The sequence below is a fragment of the Phascolarctos cinereus genome, unplaced genomic scaffold (assembly GCF_003287225.1).
Source record: "Phascolarctos cinereus isolate Bilbo 61053 unplaced genomic scaffold, phaCin_HiC Scaffold_4;HRSCAF=312, whole genome shotgun sequence".
In the NCBI taxonomy this organism is placed as follows: Eukaryota; Metazoa; Chordata; class Mammalia; order Diprotodontia; family Phascolarctidae; genus Phascolarctos; species Phascolarctos cinereus.
The window spans coordinates 474322713-474339555 of NW_027555847.1; the positions used below are offsets into that span (position 1 = coordinate 474322713).

General features: G+C 37.1%; 1 protein-coding gene across 9 annotated transcripts in view; it reads left to right on the forward strand.

Annotated features, from left to right (window-relative positions):
* Positions 1 to 16017, forward strand: part of NSMAF (neutral sphingomyelinase activation associated factor) — a 66581-nt gene extending 50564 nt beyond the window's left edge. For 5 of the 9 annotated variants that reach the window (XM_021005902.2, XM_021005901.2, XM_078153403.1 and 2 more), the window contains 10 exons: positions 5 to 113; positions 1980 to 2038; positions 6155 to 6222; positions 7752 to 7819; positions 8284 to 8407; positions 8763 to 8846; positions 10200 to 10350; positions 13170 to 13272; positions 13375 to 13484; positions 15347 to 16017. In XM_021005902.2, coding sequence (XP_020861561.1) covers positions 5 to 113; positions 1980 to 2038; positions 6155 to 6222; positions 7752 to 7819; positions 8284 to 8407; positions 8763 to 8846; positions 10200 to 10350; positions 13170 to 13272; positions 13375 to 13484; positions 15347 to 15441 — 971 coding nt within the window. In that variant the 3' untranslated portion in view covers positions 15442 to 16017. Of the gene's footprint in view, positions 1 to 4; positions 114 to 1979; positions 2067 to 6154; positions 6223 to 7751; positions 7820 to 8283; positions 8408 to 8762; positions 8847 to 10199; positions 10351 to 10718; positions 10776 to 13169; positions 13273 to 13374; positions 13485 to 15346 lie in introns of those variants that run through there. The other 4 variants (XM_021005900.2, XM_078153402.1, XM_078153406.1 and 1 more) reach the window with 4 other exon arrangements.
* The last annotated feature ends 826 nt before the right edge of the window (positions 16018 to 16843 follow it).

Here is a 16843-nt window from a genome sequence, read left to right on the forward strand (position 1 = left end):
TTAGTCTCTCCAGGTGAAGAGTCATTTGAAGACCTGACTGAGGAAAGCAGAACACTTGCCTGGAATAACATCACCAAACTGAAGCTGCATGAGAGCTATAAAATTCACAAAGAGTAAGTCTTAACTTGAATATTGGCCAGCTGGTAGACTTTGCAAAAGTTAAGATTTTGAAACCTATGTTGTTAACCTATTCACGTGTTCATCAGAATTAAGAAAAGCGATTATTCCATCCCAAAGGGTATGTGTGGTGACCTAGGGTAAAATGTGGCCCTGAGTCCATTTTTTTGGATCACTGCGCTGAATGATAACAAGATTTTATAACTTAGTTCTACCTCCTCATTTTATAGTTGAAAAAACTGAGACCCAGAGAGGTTAAGTGACTTACTTACATAAAGAAGTGGAAGAGTAAGTATTAGAACCTAGGATTCTTAGGAGAGAAGCTGAACACTATCAGGAGAGTGGGTCCCTGCCAAGCTGGGTGACTTTGAGCAAGTCATTTAAACCCCATGGCCTCAGTTTTCTTACCTTTCTAAGAAATGGCTTAAATGAAATTATCTTTCAGGACATTTCCAGCTTTAACATTTTGTGATGTTTACGTTTCTAAGTACTTTCCTGCTCTCAGTAAAAAGTGTGGAAAAGGGAATTAAAGTAAGTGTATCTTAGACCCCACTCCTAGATGTCAAGGCTTCCACCTTGACCCATGTATGGTATTTATCTATTATTATGACCATAGATTTAGAGTTGAAAGTTTCTTAGAAATAATCAAATGAAACTCCCTCATTTTACAGAGGAAGAAACTGAAATCCAGGAGTTAAATGACTTGACCAAGGTCATACAGATTATAGTAAATGGCATGTCCAGGATTTAACCCAGATCTTCTGGGTTTTCCTTTTCCACTTCACTATCCTTCTTCCCTCTGTACTCTTACCAGCAGTTTCTTCTCTCTGTAAATAATTTTAAGGTTTTCAGAAACCCCCTCAGTTCCTTTGTACAGGTTTTGAAATTATGATTATCACTTTTCAGGAGAAGAACATAGGGGAAGGAAGCTACAGTGCTGATCTTAGCCGAATAGTGATTGTGGTTGGCAGGTTTTATACTCTTGAGCCATTTTCTGTTCATAAATCTCATCAGGGATGCTTTAAGATTCTTTTTCTATTAAAAGTTGGTGTAATCGGGGGTGGGGTGAGCATTTTAGGGAATGAGAACTTTAGCTTGTCGGAATTGTTTCATCAGAACTCATTTGTTGAATATGCTTGTAGCCAGTGAGCTCAGAGCATAGAGTTTGCTAAGGCTAGAGAAGTGTGGCAGGGACCAGATGTCCCATGGCCATAAACTGTAATCTTATGATCTCTTGTCTGTCTCAAATGGATGCCATTCATTTGAGGGCACAAGTACTACCATTACTAGAGAAATGATTCAGAGGAGAATAGCCTTGGTTAAACAGTGGTATCTTAAACACAGCAGCCCTGTGTTATTTTATTCCAAACTGACATTTTGCCCTCTTGGAGCTTCAAGCAGATGGCAATGCAAATGTAATCAAACCCTTCAAAGAACACACGGAAACACGGGCAACTATATAGACACCTAGAACGTCATAGATCTGCAGAGCATGTCTAGTGGCAAATTCACATGCTTATTGTTTTCACTTCAGTGGGGTAGAGGAAATCCTCCACTTCCCGCATAGAAAAAATATTATGGAGAAAGTAGAATTGTGTGAATGATTGTTTGAAACTGGCTAGGTGACTTGAAGAGAAATGTTTCCTAGCCTTAGAATATTTGTAGAGCAAAAGGATATAAGCTGACATGGGATAATTGAGCAACAATTAATAAATTTGCTTAGGACAGAAGAGTTGGGAACCCAGAAAGGAAGAGTAAAGGTAGGGAGGCATAAGAAGAAATAGGGTCATAGGACTTGAAGGACAGCGTAAATGCCTTACAAATATGGATAATAACTGATCTGTAAAATTGTTTTTAAACAGGGCAATTACTGGAATAGCAGTCTCTTTTAATGGGTCTTCAGTCTTCACAACATCTCAAGGTTCGTCTCGTGATGTAAAAACTGAGAGGTGAATCCGAACAACATGTCTAAACCTGAAATTCAGTTTTCCCAACTCAGAATCCTTTACACAGGGAAGAAACCAGAAAGCAGAGAATATAAGTCTCAGAGGACTATATTCTGTACTGTTTTGTTCAGCTGATAAGTAGAAATTCCTACCTATTCTTTGTTTTTCTGATTTAGCTTAGATTTCTCCTTTTTTTTTTCTTTTTAAAAATTTCTTTGGGCAATTTACAAGGTAGAAAGAGTTAGCTTGAAACTTAGAGACTCATAGGTCTAGAAGTAGAAGGGACCTCAGAGGCCATCTGTACAGGCTGCTGAGACCCAGAGAAAATTAATTTCTCACAGTCACCCAGGGAATAAGCATCCAACGTGAGATTTGAATCCAGATTCTCCAACCATAGAATTAATGCCTTTTCATCTGTCCCATATAATTTCTTAATTTATTGGGCTATCATCTGGAGCATTCCCTCTCTACCAAAATCAGAGTCAACCCAGGAGGAATGGAAGGCTTTCAGGAATGAAATTCTGAAGACACAAAGAAACAATTATGACAAAAAGGAAAGGAGGGAAATTGTCTAAAGAGATTGCTGTCCATATATCATTCATACTGTTATACCTTAACAAGATTCCTGAAATACTATAAAATAGCTAGTTGATAGGTACATTAAAAAAAGATTAATTATATAAGTTTATTATCTCTAGGATGGACTTAAGCAAGAAAATATGTAAATGTGAATATCTCTGCTTTCCCTGGTATCTTACTTGATTTTTAGTATTTTATCTATTCCCTTTTTAGATTTTTGGATTTCTGGAAAGTTAATTTTAGGAAGGATATTTTTAATTTAGCAACCTATTCTTTAATTCTATATCCTGTTAAGCTTTATTTCTGTTCCATTAATCCAGAAACTTGTACTTTTCTACCAAACACTATCAAATAAGCCACTATACTGCTGCTAGATACTTTTTTAGCACAATATTTTATCATTCATGATTTTTCATCCCTTTTACGTGCACAAAAATGCCTACTTCAGCTATTCAAAAGCAGATTCCCACAGAGGACAGACATGATTATAAAGCCAGTCAAAGGAAGTTAACACTCTGATTCTTCACTAGGCTCTTTAGTCTCCCAAGTTATACAAAGGCTGTTCTTATGAGAGAAGGAAGCAATGATCTTTTGCCAGGATGTTCATTCATTTGTGTTTTGCTATAACCCCAGTCTTTACACTGTTAAAGGCATCTTTAAATAGGGCTTTGTATCCTTAGCTGGGCTAGTCTGACACAGTTAGTTTAAGCTCCTTCTTTAATCTTTGTATGATCCTCTAAATCTTGACATTCCTTGCTTCAAGCTCTTGAATCTTAAAGTTTAACCAAGTATTATTATGCTTCTTGATTTGTCAGTAAGATATACAAAAATTTGAAAATGTTTATTTTTACTATTTGCTCATTTCTTTTAAAGAATCCATGTTACTGATATGCATACAATCTAAACATTCTATTATTCTATTATTATTTTCATTGTTTAATGTTTTTGAGTATGGGGAGGTAATAGTCCAGGGTTGGTCATGAGTCAGTCTGGTAGCTCAGATTCAAGACTGGAACAAAAATAAAATACTTGTCCATCTAAACAGTGAGCAAAAAAAGGTTTACTTAGTCATGATAGCTGCAGGATATTTAGTGAGGACATAGCCATCCTGTGCTAGTGTGTTGGTGTACTGCCGGAATTTTGATCAGAAGCCTTGGGGAGCAAGAAGTCTCAAGGACATTTTCAGTGCCCTTTATATTAGCTTACCCTGCGTGGCAAAAGACTTGAAGAAAAGCTGGCCAGGCCCACGTAGCAGGGGACCCCGATAGATAATTTTGCCACAGGGGAGAACCCGGGAAAAATCACATATGAGGTTAACTCCTGTATTCATCTTTGGCTTTATCACCTCTATTACATGGTAGAAATTTTTGATCCTAAGAAAATTATCTTCTAGGTAGGTAATTAGAAAAAGAAAATTATAGTTTCTTTCGCCCTAGTCCCTCTCAAGTTTATTTTGTTACATTTCATTAACTAATAAATGTAACATGGCATATTCCTGAAAAAGACCAAAGGACTGTGGTTTGAATTCTAAAGTAAACCATGTAGAAAGCATGGTTGGAATACCTCTTAAATGGGATCTAGACCCAGTGGTGGAAGATTTATAGTCCCTTAACTCCCAGCCACCCCAAAATAGTTGTGAAGCACAGTAAGGGTTTCTGTTTTCTTCAGTATCTTCATGATCTATAATTTTCATTGATATGGATGGATACTCCTTCTGCCAAAACAGTTTGCAGCTACTTTTTAAGCATATGGCCTGTGAATAAAAATTTCTCAGCCTGTGGCCAGCATTGGTGCTGAGCTTCTCTGAAGGTTAATACACTTCTCTGTAGACAGCAGCTTTGTGGTCCATTGCCAGACCCATCTTAGAAGCGTGGCAGGCCCTTGTGTTCCATTGGAGTCCCCTCAGGGCCATAATGAGGCATCCAAGTTAGGACATAAATAAAAGACTGACAATAGCCTCATGGAAAGAATTCATTGTCAGTGTGTTTTCAGTGCATCTTATTTTTTTTTGTTTTGTTTTCTTAAGTTAGTGTCAGAGAACCACCTATATTATACAAAATATGTAAATGCTTTCAAGGAACTTCAATATGGTTTTCTTTATAGTTCCATCTAAGTTGTAGCATACAAAACAAAATATAAAGTTAAGACTACCATTTTCTCACAACTTTTATGTTGCTTATTTTGACGTTAAAGTTTTTGTATGTCTCAAATACTGCATGTGCTAAAAGGTTTAGAGAGATGGTGGTATTAAAAAATTATTTTAATGGATTTGAGGAACGTTTCAAAGTTTGTGATAAGCAAATAAGTTAGAAGCTAGAATAATGTGCCTCTGAATTATTCTCCTTCAGGAAATTAGTGGTACCATTAATTGGGGTTCCTTTCCCGTGACTGTCAAAGTATAATTGTAAGGTCCAGAAATATTATTAAACTATTTTTCAAGGGTTTTTTTTATATTGTAGTGGGATTATTTAACACAGTATAAGTTAAACATATTTTAAAAGTTCACTTTCTGCCTTTAAACTCACTTCTGTTATATTTGTTTTCAGATTTTAGTTTGATCATGTTGAAATGTGAGAAAAATAATAGAATATTTCAGTTTGGTTCTGTAAATGCTTTTCTTTGGCAGAGAATGATAAATCATAGAATTGTAGAGTTGGTGAAGACCTCAGTTGTCATTTAGGCCAGGGCTTTTTAAGCTTTTTCCATTCACAGCTCTTTCAGCGCTTCTTAAACTGTAGGTTGCAACCTACAGGGTTTAAGAAGCACTGATTTAGGCCACACTCCTACCTAGTGCAAGAATCCTCTGCAACATCTATGATAGCCACTCTGCCTCTGTTTGAACAAACATTTTAGTGGACAGAAACCTTAGCCCATCCCGTTATTATATAGCATTAATTGATATAAAGTTCTTTCTCAGAACTGACTGAATACAGATTATTGAAGCATACTTTTTCTTTACTTGTTTTTTTGGTCTGTGTTTTCTTTCACAACATGACTAATATGGAAACATGTTTTGCATGACTGTACATGTATATGTATCAAATTGCTTGCCTTCTCAATGGAGAGGGAGGGGGAAAAACAATTTTTAATACTTGTTTTTAAAACTTTGGGTTCCAAATTTTCTCCCTTTCTCCCACCCACCCACCCTCATTGAGAAGGCAAGCAACTTGATTGATATAAGTTATACATGTGTAGTCATGCAAAACACTTCCATAGTAATCATGTTGTGAAAAACTCCTATCCTACCCCCTGTTTATTCTCTCTTTTAACCCTGTCCCTCCTCAGAAGTGTTTGCTTCTGATTACCCCCTCCCCCAATCTGCACTCCCTTTTATCATTCCCCTGCTCTCTTATCCCCTTCCCCTCTATTTCCCTGGAGGGTAAGATAGATTTCCATACCCAATGAAACTCAAATGTTTTTTTAAAACAATGTTAATTGCTTTTACAAATAATTTCCAAAAAAATTTTAAAAAACCCTTTTTCGAATGTTTCTGTTTTCAATAATTGCATTAGACTCTACTTTGAAGATGTTTTCAAAAGAATCCAGAACACTCCAAAGAAGTATATCATTTTCAAATATGGTGAGTTAATTTTTTTGTATGTGGTTTTTTTGTTTGTTTGTTGGGGTTTTGTTTGGTTTTTGTTGTTGTTGTTTTTTGGGGGAGGGATTGGCTAGGCAGTGGGGTTAAATGACTTGCCCAGAGTCACACAGCTAGTAAGTGTCAAGTGTCTGTAGCTGGATTTGAACTCAGGTCTTCTGGATTCCAGGACAGGTGCTCTATCCACTGTGCCTAGCTGCCGCAGTGAGTTAATTGTAAGTTTTGGTTTGTTTTTTTTTTTAAGTTTTCTTTTTAATTGAGTTTTGATGGACATCAGTGTACAGTTAAAGTAATTTGATCATCTGTAGTGATTTGATACTAGATTTAATTTCTCTTTCATTTGTCCCAACAGAAATTCATTTTGTGTGTTGGTCTAGGTTATTAAATTAGTCCATTTTGAAGTGCTTTCAGTTTTTTTTTCTTTCTAATACTATTGTATTTAACCTAGAAGTGAGTGAGTGAATGAATGAATGAATGATGAAAAAGCAACAATTAAGTGTGTACTATGTGCCATACACTGGACCATATTTTGAGGGCATATGTAGAAAAAGCTAGAAAGTACTTGTTCTTAAGGAGCTTACATTCTCAATGGGGGAGACAATTCGTAAAAACAAACTTCAGCTGTAGGGCAGATGGCAAGGCCCAGAATAAAATCATCACGATAGGATAAATGGGAAGACCCAGAGATCCATATGTTACATGCATAGTTAAGATGGTAGTGCTGATGCTAGATGGCACAGTGGATAGAGCACCGACCCTGGAGTCAGGAGGACCTGAGTTCAAATCCGGCCTCAGACACATAATACTTCCTAGCTGTGTGACTCTGGGCAAGTCACTTGACCCCAATTGCCTCACTAAAAAAAAAAAAAGATGGTAGTGCTGAGGGATTGTGGGGTGTAGAGATAGGACAGATGGTAAAGAAATCTTAGGAGGTAATGGCAGTGCAGATAAGCTAGGTAGTCCTCTCTCATCAGAAATTTTGGAGTTGTTGATTCCTGTATCATCTAAGGAAGCTCTTTGAACAGTCAGACAGAGAGGCAGGGCATCCTCAGTTATGTGGTTCTTCTAGCTGCCCAACTGTCCTAGTTTGGTTCTTATTGAAACAGCTTCTCAATTAGAGCTCTAGTAATTTGTACATACTTTTTCTTAAACTGTTAGACTAAATGGTTTCTCCATAAAGTAGGTTCTGATGTGCTAGTATCTTCAGAACTTGATATTATACCTAGATATCTGTTGTGTTCATGTTTTCTTACTTAGCCTGGTGAGAAGGGGAAGGGTGGAGGTCAAAAGAGAAGTGGGATTAGCTAATAAAGAAGATAGGTAATTTGAAGGGTAATTAATAGTTAGGTAACTACTATAAATAATGTGGAACACAGAATATGGGTAGTCTTTTTTTTCCAAAAAGAAAAAGAAACAAAATGTCATTATGAGATTACACCTTCATGTTTTAAAGCATTATGAATAATTTGTAAATCACCAAAGTTAAAACTTTTTTTTAAAACAAATTTCAGGCTTTATCATCTTGTTTAGTTTTACCAGGAGATAACACTGTCATAAGTTCTTCATGGGATAATAATGTGTGAGTATCATTGCATTTTGTTTTAATACATGATATTGCCAACTGTTTTGAAAATATTATGAGGGCTTGGAAGGATGCAGATTGAAATTTAGGGGACTCTTTCCTCCCTCATTTTAGAAAAACAACTTTGTGGTCTTTTTAAAAATGTACAAATAGGACATGTTAGAAAAACACTGTGAGATAATATTACAAAAAAAGGAAGCAATACAGAAATTAAATCTAAATGCTGTCAAGTTACACTGAAGCTTGAGCCCAAATGAAATAGCCAACTAATCTTTATATTTTTAATTCATATTTTAAAGGTCTATCAGGTCAGGAGTAAATGGTCTGTAACTAGAGTCAGCTGTGTAAACCACTTAGATTCAAAATTTAACAATGTAATGTTTCTTGAGTATGTATTTAAAAGAGCTGTGAAATAAGTCTGAAATGATATTTTAATAACACTTATTATCTTTTCTCTTAAGCTATTTTTATTCCATAGCATTTGGAAGACGGCAAGACACACTAATGGGGCATGATGATGCCGTTAGTAAAATCTCCTGGCATAACAACAGGCTCTATTCTGCATCTTGGGACTCTACAGTGAAGGTTGGTAAATACATACATATGTGTGTGTCTATATAAATGGAAACTCTTGGAATATTATGAATAATGCCAACTATTATACTACCGATTGTCATCTTAATATTTCTTAAATGTGCACTTGCTGTTGTTTTTTTTTAACCAGCTATTCAGTGTTTCACTACATATAATACATTATTGCCTCCTTGGGTTTCTTATAGTATGCAACCATAAAAAAGTACCATGATTTCTATATTTAATTAAGATATCTAGCACCAGTAGTAAGTTGTGGAATGCATATGCTTTTAGAGCTAGAAAGACCTCAAAGATACCTAGTCCAACCAGCCTTTAGTGAATACTTAAAAATATGCTTACATTCTAGGTATGGTCCTGTGTTCCTTTGGAGATGACAGGGACCAAAAAACATCACTTTGAACTGCTGGCTGAGTTGGAACATGATGTCAGTGTGAGTAGGGACAAGAATGAAATTAAGATAATAGCCTCTCTCTCTCTCTCTCTCTCTCTGTCTCTCTCTCTCTCTCTCTCTCTCTCTCTCTCTCTCACACACACACACACACACACACACACATTTTAAAAATTCTGATTTTGTGCTTTTCAGGTGACATTATCTGCCTTTTAAAAATGTCCCTGATCCATGACTTCTTTGGCTCTTTTCTGCTTTGCATACTTTTTGCATATTTCACTGCTTTCTAACAGAAGATAGAGGAGAAATTTAAGATGTGGATTCTTGAGTCAGCATAGAGCTTTTGGACACTTTAACAGACTATTCAGAGAACAAATGTTTTATCTGCCATTGATGTCCTATAGAATGTTAGAGTCTGAAGAGACTACAGGGATCATTTCATCCACCTGTCTCATTTTACAGATGAGAAAACTGAGTTGTTCAGTTGTTTCAAACACGTCCAACTCTGAGGTTTTCTTGGCAAGATACTAGAGTGGTCTGCCATTTCCTTCTCCAGCTCATTTTACAGATGAGGAAACTGAAGCAAACAAGGTTGACTTGTCTAGGGTCACATAGCTAGTAAGTGTCTGAGGTTGGATTTGAACTCAGGTCTTTCTGACTCCAGGCTTGATGTTCTATCCACTGTACCACATAGCTGCCTCTAAGGATACTAAGACTTATCATTAATTTTACTTGCCCATTGACATGCTACTGTGTGTATGTGTGTGTCTGTCTGTGTAGGGGAAGGGTTGGGGGGAGACCAGGACTAGAACCCAAATCTCCTAATTTCTAAGCTAGCATTCCTTTGACTATATTATATTGCCTCTCTATTATATATATATATATATATGTGTGTATGTATATATGTGCGTATATATGTATATTGATATATATTTACATATACTTATATTGTGGGTTTTTTTTTTTAGTCAACAAATGTATACTGAATGGTGTATGCTGTAAATGATTAAAGTTTTCTATCAGGAGTTAGTCATATTTCAAACAGTTTGGCAACTGTGATGTTTTTTCTCTTACAGATTTATTTTTCTGAGAATAACATGAGTTCAAGTTTGTTTTCAAGCAAATAGCACATTTATCCCAGCAACACTTCCTCTTTGGCAGCATAGAAAAAACTTAATCTCTAATTTTTAAGAAATAAAAATAATTATTTCCTCTGAGAGGATGGTCTTAGGAAACATCTGTACTAACCACACCAAGAGGGAAAAAAATGTGGACAGTAGTACGAAGTTGAGTGACTAACATTAGAACTACATCTTTAAATCAGCTCCATAGTGAAATGTAGTTATGCCTGTTTGTTTCCATCTGAGATGCTCATCAGTATACTTCCTTTCCTAGGTAGATACAATCAGTTTAAATTCTGCAAGTACACTCCTAGTGTCAGGTACCAAAGAAGGCATCATTAATATTTGGGACCTTACTACCGCCACTATGTTACATCAAATATCATGTCACTCAGGAACTGTATATAATGCTGCTTTTAGTCCTGGTATGTATCTTTTTTCTTTCTTTGGATGACATCATACAGATTGGAATCCCCTTGCTCCCTGTCTCCCACCCCACTGGCCCCTGACAAATCAGACATCCCACTTACTTTTATACCAAAATAAGATTAGATATTAGTCCATGTGGGAGGCAGTGTCAGATACACTATGCCCTCACTTTTCACATTGCTCAAAGACTACTTTGCAAGTTACGTATGAACCCATACTCAATGGTCACCAAAGCATTTTTCCTTTTGCAGTCCTTCATTGGCTACCCAGTGTCTTACCTTACCACATATAGTAGGAAGCTTAGTAAATCTGAGGTTTTTTTGGTCTTAAGACTAAGCACTGTTTTTTATGTATCTGTGTTTAGATTCCTATCCTTATCAAGCTTGAGAAAATTCTTCTAACAGACATACTAAGTACTAAGGTGAATATAAAGTTAGTAGTAATAGCTTACATTTATATAGTTCTTAAAGTTTGCTGAGTACTTTACATACATTATCTTAGCTGATCCTTACAACAGTCTTCTGACTATATTCTCATATACCCATTGTATAGTTGGGGAAATAATAACGCTTAATTGACTTGTCTAGGGTCACCTAGCTAGTATGCGTCTGGAACAGGATTCCTGACTTCAGAAGAACTTAGAATCTAATTAGGAAGAGAGGACCAATATATCATAGGTAATTAATGAACAGTACAAGACAGTTGATAATGTATATTGCCACACAGAGATCATGGGAATTGACAGGAGAGAAATATCAGTGAATGGTCAGGGAGCATTTCATTTAGAAAACTGGATATCTAGAGAAAAATTCAGGTCAGAGCACAGGGCTTCTCTCTACATACTTTCTCTCAGATTTCATGATCTCACAAGTTTATATGTTATCTCTAGATTGAGATAGCCAACCACAGCCTTTCTTCCAAGCACCAGATTCACGTCATTCACTACCTGAGAGGTATTTCAGACTCAATGTTTCATATACTTCTCAACCTCTCCATATCCAGGTCAAAATTTATCTTTTACCCCAAACCAATCCCTGTTTCTGACTTCTGTTTCTGCCAAGAGCACCACCATCCTTCCAGTAAGCAGTTTTACAATCCAGAAGTCATTTTCAGTTATCTCACATATGCCAATTCTTGTCAATTCCAACTCCACAACATCTCTCACATCTTTATCCTCCCATCCACTTGCATGATCATTACCACAGTTCAGACCTTCACCATGTCTCGTCTCAACTAATGCAGATCTCCCCATTAGTCTTCCTGCCTCAAGTCTCTCCCATCTCTAATCCATTTGTCAAGCAGCTGCCAAGGTGATATTCCTAAAACACAGGTCTGATCATGTCATTCCCCTGTTCATTAAATTCCATTGGTTCTTGTTACCTCAGGTATCAAACCCAAGCTCCTCCATTTGGCATCTAAAGCCCTTTGAAACATGGCTCCTTCCTACAGTGCTGTATGATATTTTACATCCCATAGTCTTTGGCCTAGACAAACATGTTTCTCACACAAGACATTTTTTCTCCCATCTCCTGCCTTTTCATAAGCTGTACCCCTTACCTAGAAGGCGCTTTCTCTCACCTGTGCCCCTTAGAATGCTTTGTTTCCTTCAGAGGTTGTTAGCTCACACACCACCTCCTACATGAGTCCTTTCCTAATTCCCCACCTCCAACTATTATCTCATCTCCCACCTCCCCACCCCCACTTCCCCTAGCCCTGCCCTCCTTCTTTAGGAAATTATTATATTTGGTTTGTATATGCTTTAGATACGCACATGCCATTTCCTCCAGTAGAATGTAACTCTATGAGGCCAGGCACAATATCATGTTTGTCTTTCCATTCCCAGAAGCTAACACAGTGCTTGCCTCATAGTAGATACTTAATAAATGCTTGTTAATTTGGTTGGTTGATTGATGAACAGGCAGGGAAGAGGCCATAAGTGTGGCATTGTTTATAGGTCATCCAGGAATCCATCTGACCTAAAGAAGAGACTGCAGTATCGATAAACAATGGGGAAATAGGGTAGAACCACATTCTGAAGGGCTTCCAGAAGTTGGGCAAAAAGATTTAGATTAGATGTGGAAGAGAAAGGGCAACTGTGGAAGGGTTTTGTGCAGAGGAAATGTGATAATTTAGTCTGAAAGCATTATGTAGCCTGGACTGGATTATGGAGAACCTAGAGGCAGCCAGCAGACTATTGCAGTGATTAATATGTGAGATGTGGTTGGTAATGGGAACATAGAACAGACATAGGAAACATTTTAACACACTCAAAGGACTTGGTGTTTGACTGGATGGAGCTGATGAAAAGAGAAGGAATCGAAGTTAATTTCAAGAGAATGATAGTGCCATTGACCAAAACAGAGAAAGAAACTGGGAAGGGGAATCAGCTTTGGGGGGAGATGAATTCAGTCTTAGACACAGTGAGTTATTCTGAGTGGAAATGTCATAAGCAGTTGTGATGATGAAACTGGAACTAGGGCAAGAAGGCAGGACCAGAGGTAATGAATTAACAGTCATTAATGTATAAATAGTAGCTGAAGCCATGAGATTAGATTAGTTCTCTAAAGTAGATAGAGAAGCTGAAGATAAAAGTCTAAGCTTTCCCGCCCATAATTAGAATTCTGGAAGGAGACTTAAGAATCCAAGAATCCTCAAAGGGAAGATTAAATTTCAAAGGGGATAAAAGGCAGTCCATGTTCTCAAGTATAGGGAAAAGGCAGTTAGATTTAGCAGTAAATTTCTTAGAATAACTTAAAATGGATTTTTTTAATAAAACATCCTGTAACAATGTTGCCTTCTAAAAATGTCACTTTAGATAGTCGCCATGTTCTCAGCACAGGAGAAGATGGCTGTCTTAAGGTAATTGATGTACAGACAGGAATGCTCATCTCATCTATGACTTCAGAGCATCCTCAGAGGTATGTTTCTTTGAGATCCTTCTGATGAAGCTATATTGTTAGACTTTTAATTTGGAATTACTGTGTTTATTCCTATTAATTGTTTTCAATTAACTTTTGCAGGTGCTTTCTTTGGGATGGAAATTGTGTATTAGCTGGAAGTCAGTCTGGTGAATTGCTAGTTTGGGACCTTATTGAAGCAAGAGTTAGTGAAAGAATCCAGGGCCACACAGGTAAATCCTGTCTGTAATATTCTGTGTATTTGTCCTCATGAGATACTTAGATCTTACCCTACCCCAAGAAAATGAATATGTATTCTTCAGGCAGGAGTAAAAAACCCATTTTGTTTTTCATGATCATTTGAAATGTCATGTTCCCACTGAACTAACTCCCATTTTGAAAGTGGGTAAATCTAATCTGAGTGTAGCCCTATCTGTAGGCTACCTCTCTAGAGGGCAGCTACTGTTCTTGGGCTCTAGGGTTAAACCAGTGGATATGCACTCATATTATAGCTCACAAGCCCCTACTAGTGTGTTTCCCATGAACAATGAATGAATCTTGAAATTCCCCAAAGGACTTATTTAAAGCCCCCAGGGGCCTACATCTAGTGTGTTTGCCTACCGAATCAGCATTGTTCCTTATAACTCAAGTAGAGAAAGGTGTTATTGGCTTATCAAGGGATACTGTCTTTATAGTTAATGTCTTGTGTTTATATTCTGAGGGGGGGGGGGAGAGTCAAGGGAGGGAGTTGATAAGACAAGTAAATGTCATATTGGATATAGAGTATGAGGCCTGGAATCAGGAAGGCCAGACTTCAAATCTGGCCTCAGACACTTAGTAGATGTGTGACCCCGGGCAATTCACTTAACTTCTGTTTGCCTCTGTAAAATGGAGATACTGGCAGCACCTACCTCCTAGGGCTGTTGTGAGGATAAAATGGAATAATATTCCTAAAACACTGCAAACCTGAAAGCACTATAAAATTGCTAGCTATTGTTATTATGCCATACCAACTATTAAAGAGAATAGAAAGGAGTTAACCTTTAATCAGCATCACACCCCCACTAGAATTAATCACAAGGTATAAACTAGCTACAAAAATACCTCTCTGTTTTGATTATTTTATGATGTGTAAACACTTTTCTCTGAAGGAATTAAAGGGAACTACTTCACTGGATGGGCAAAAATTAGACAATTTTGCCCTGCTTTCACAAAGTTAGGCTATGCTTTATAGAAAGAAGGTGGGTGGGGGAGAAAGAGATTTTCCTCCTCCCTTCCCCCATTTAGCCATGTAGAATAGCAGACTAGCCCAGAGGAAATGTTCTATAGCTATACTTTTTAATCCATACATGCTTTATGTGTTGTCAGTGTCAGACCGTATAAAGAGCCCCTACAATTAATTATCTTATAGAAAAATGAAAGAAATATGACATCAGACTCGTAGTAAGTTCCAAAAGAGACTTCTTTAAAGCTTTTTTTTAAAAGTCTCTTTATGACTATATGATGATGGAAGGAACAATTATGGGAAAGTAAAGAAAACCTTGTTTTCCTTTCCATGTTGTTCCAAAATGCATACAGGAACCTATTAACTACATTTCTTTAATATTTTTTGGAGAGAAGCATGAGGTACATATCAGAAGGTATGGGTGCCCAATCAGCATTTAAGCTGATTGTGGGGGGTGGAGATGGACTTGTGGGACTCCCAGATAAGGAAACTCCTTCCACCACTGTAGATCAACACCTTTTCTGTAACTGAGTTTTAGAGTTGCCTGGAGCAACCAGAGTTTAAGGGCTTACCTAGAGCCTCAAAGTCAGTGTGTATCACAGTTTGAGAGAGAGATATATGCATGCTTGTGGTTGTCACACTTTTTTCTTTCAACTCTCTAAAAACCAAAAACTGTTTTAGAGTGAAAGATGTTCAATTTTTAAAATCTGTATAAAGAATTTACGTATTGGATGAGGTCCAGTGTGAATCATATGAAACAAAGAATGAATTTTATGTACTGTATCTGACTTGCGCACAATTTTCCTAGCATTTTAGGAATTAACTATTTCCATATGATGAAAAGACAAAATTGCTTCCTTCTCCTCCCAGGTGCTGTGACAAGTATATGGATGAATGAACAGTGCAGCAGCATTATTACAGGAGGAGAAGACAGACAAATCATGTTTTGGAAGCTGCAATATTAAAAGTGCCTTTTCTTCATTTGAATTTCAAACTGAACTCCCTTCAGAGCTAATGTATTTTTAAAACAAACTTTTTAAATGGACTGGTGAATGTGCAATGATATAGCAGTTGGAAGTTCGACCAAATAGAAAGTTTATATAGTTTTAAAATAACTTTCTAAATCATGGTGACTTCATTAAAAGCCATTAATTACCATCTTTTAAGGTGGATAAAGGCCACAATCTAACTTACACATGGTATTATTAGGGAGAAAAAGTTACAGTCACTATAGGGAAGAATGATAATCTTCTCAGTGGTCAAAAGGTCCAGTGAGCATCAGCCTTTAAAGCTGGCAAGGATGGTAGCTGTGAGACAACATGGTTTAGGGCACTGTAAACATTACCCATTTTGGAGTTTTCTGTGAAATATGTGTTCTCTTCTCTGCTACATCGGAGTCCTGTTATCCTACCAGCATTGCTACTTTTGTCTTAAAGGAGTGGCTCTTCCATGTAAGTAACCTGCTATACCCAGACTCTTAAGTAAGAACCTGGAGACACATAAACATAATCTTAATTAAAATACAGTAAGTTTACTATTTATAGGAATGGTTTGTATTTTCATCATGCCTGTCATCGTAACTTAAGTGCTTGTCTTATCTTTTCTATGATGACATTAAAGTTATTTTTCTGTAAAGAAAGAACCTTCTATTTGCAGTCATTTAGCAGACAAATTGAAACTTGATGGAAAGACTTTTATGTGGAGTTTGATTGACTCATAAACACAAAAGGTTCCATTTTTATTCCAACACTACTGCTGCACAAAACACCTTAGGAACTGTCTTTGGGACCCGTACTTCCTGCCCTTTTATAGATATTCTCAGTGGTGGTAAGCTGTCCACTCAGGGGGGTATATAATTTTCTGGAGGGGCAGGTAGGTGGCTCAATGGATAGAGGACCAGCCTTAAGAGTCAGAAAGATCCAAGTTCAAAATCAGCCTTGGACACTTATTAGTGTTATGACCCTGGGCAAGTAACTTAAACCTGTTTGCCTCAGTTTCCTCACCTGTAAAATGAGTTGGAGCAGGAAATGGCAGACCACTCCAGTGTCTGCTGAGAAAACCCAAATGGGGTCATGAAGAGTCGGACGTGACTGAAACAACAAGTAATTTTCTAGAACAACAAAAGTTCATTTAATGTCATGTCTAAAAATAAGGTAGGTAGGAAACTAAATTGTGCTGGTTTTGGTCAGAAACAATGTGGGAACATTGACTAGTTTTCTTGTGTGGCATATAAAGAGTCACTAAATGGAAATCCAATGTTTTGAGTGATTGTAGGATCATGAGATAGATGACTTCCTACTTTACATCCGTAATCCTGTGACATTTAGCCTCCTGTTGAAGGATAACACTCACTTGGGCAAGTAAGTA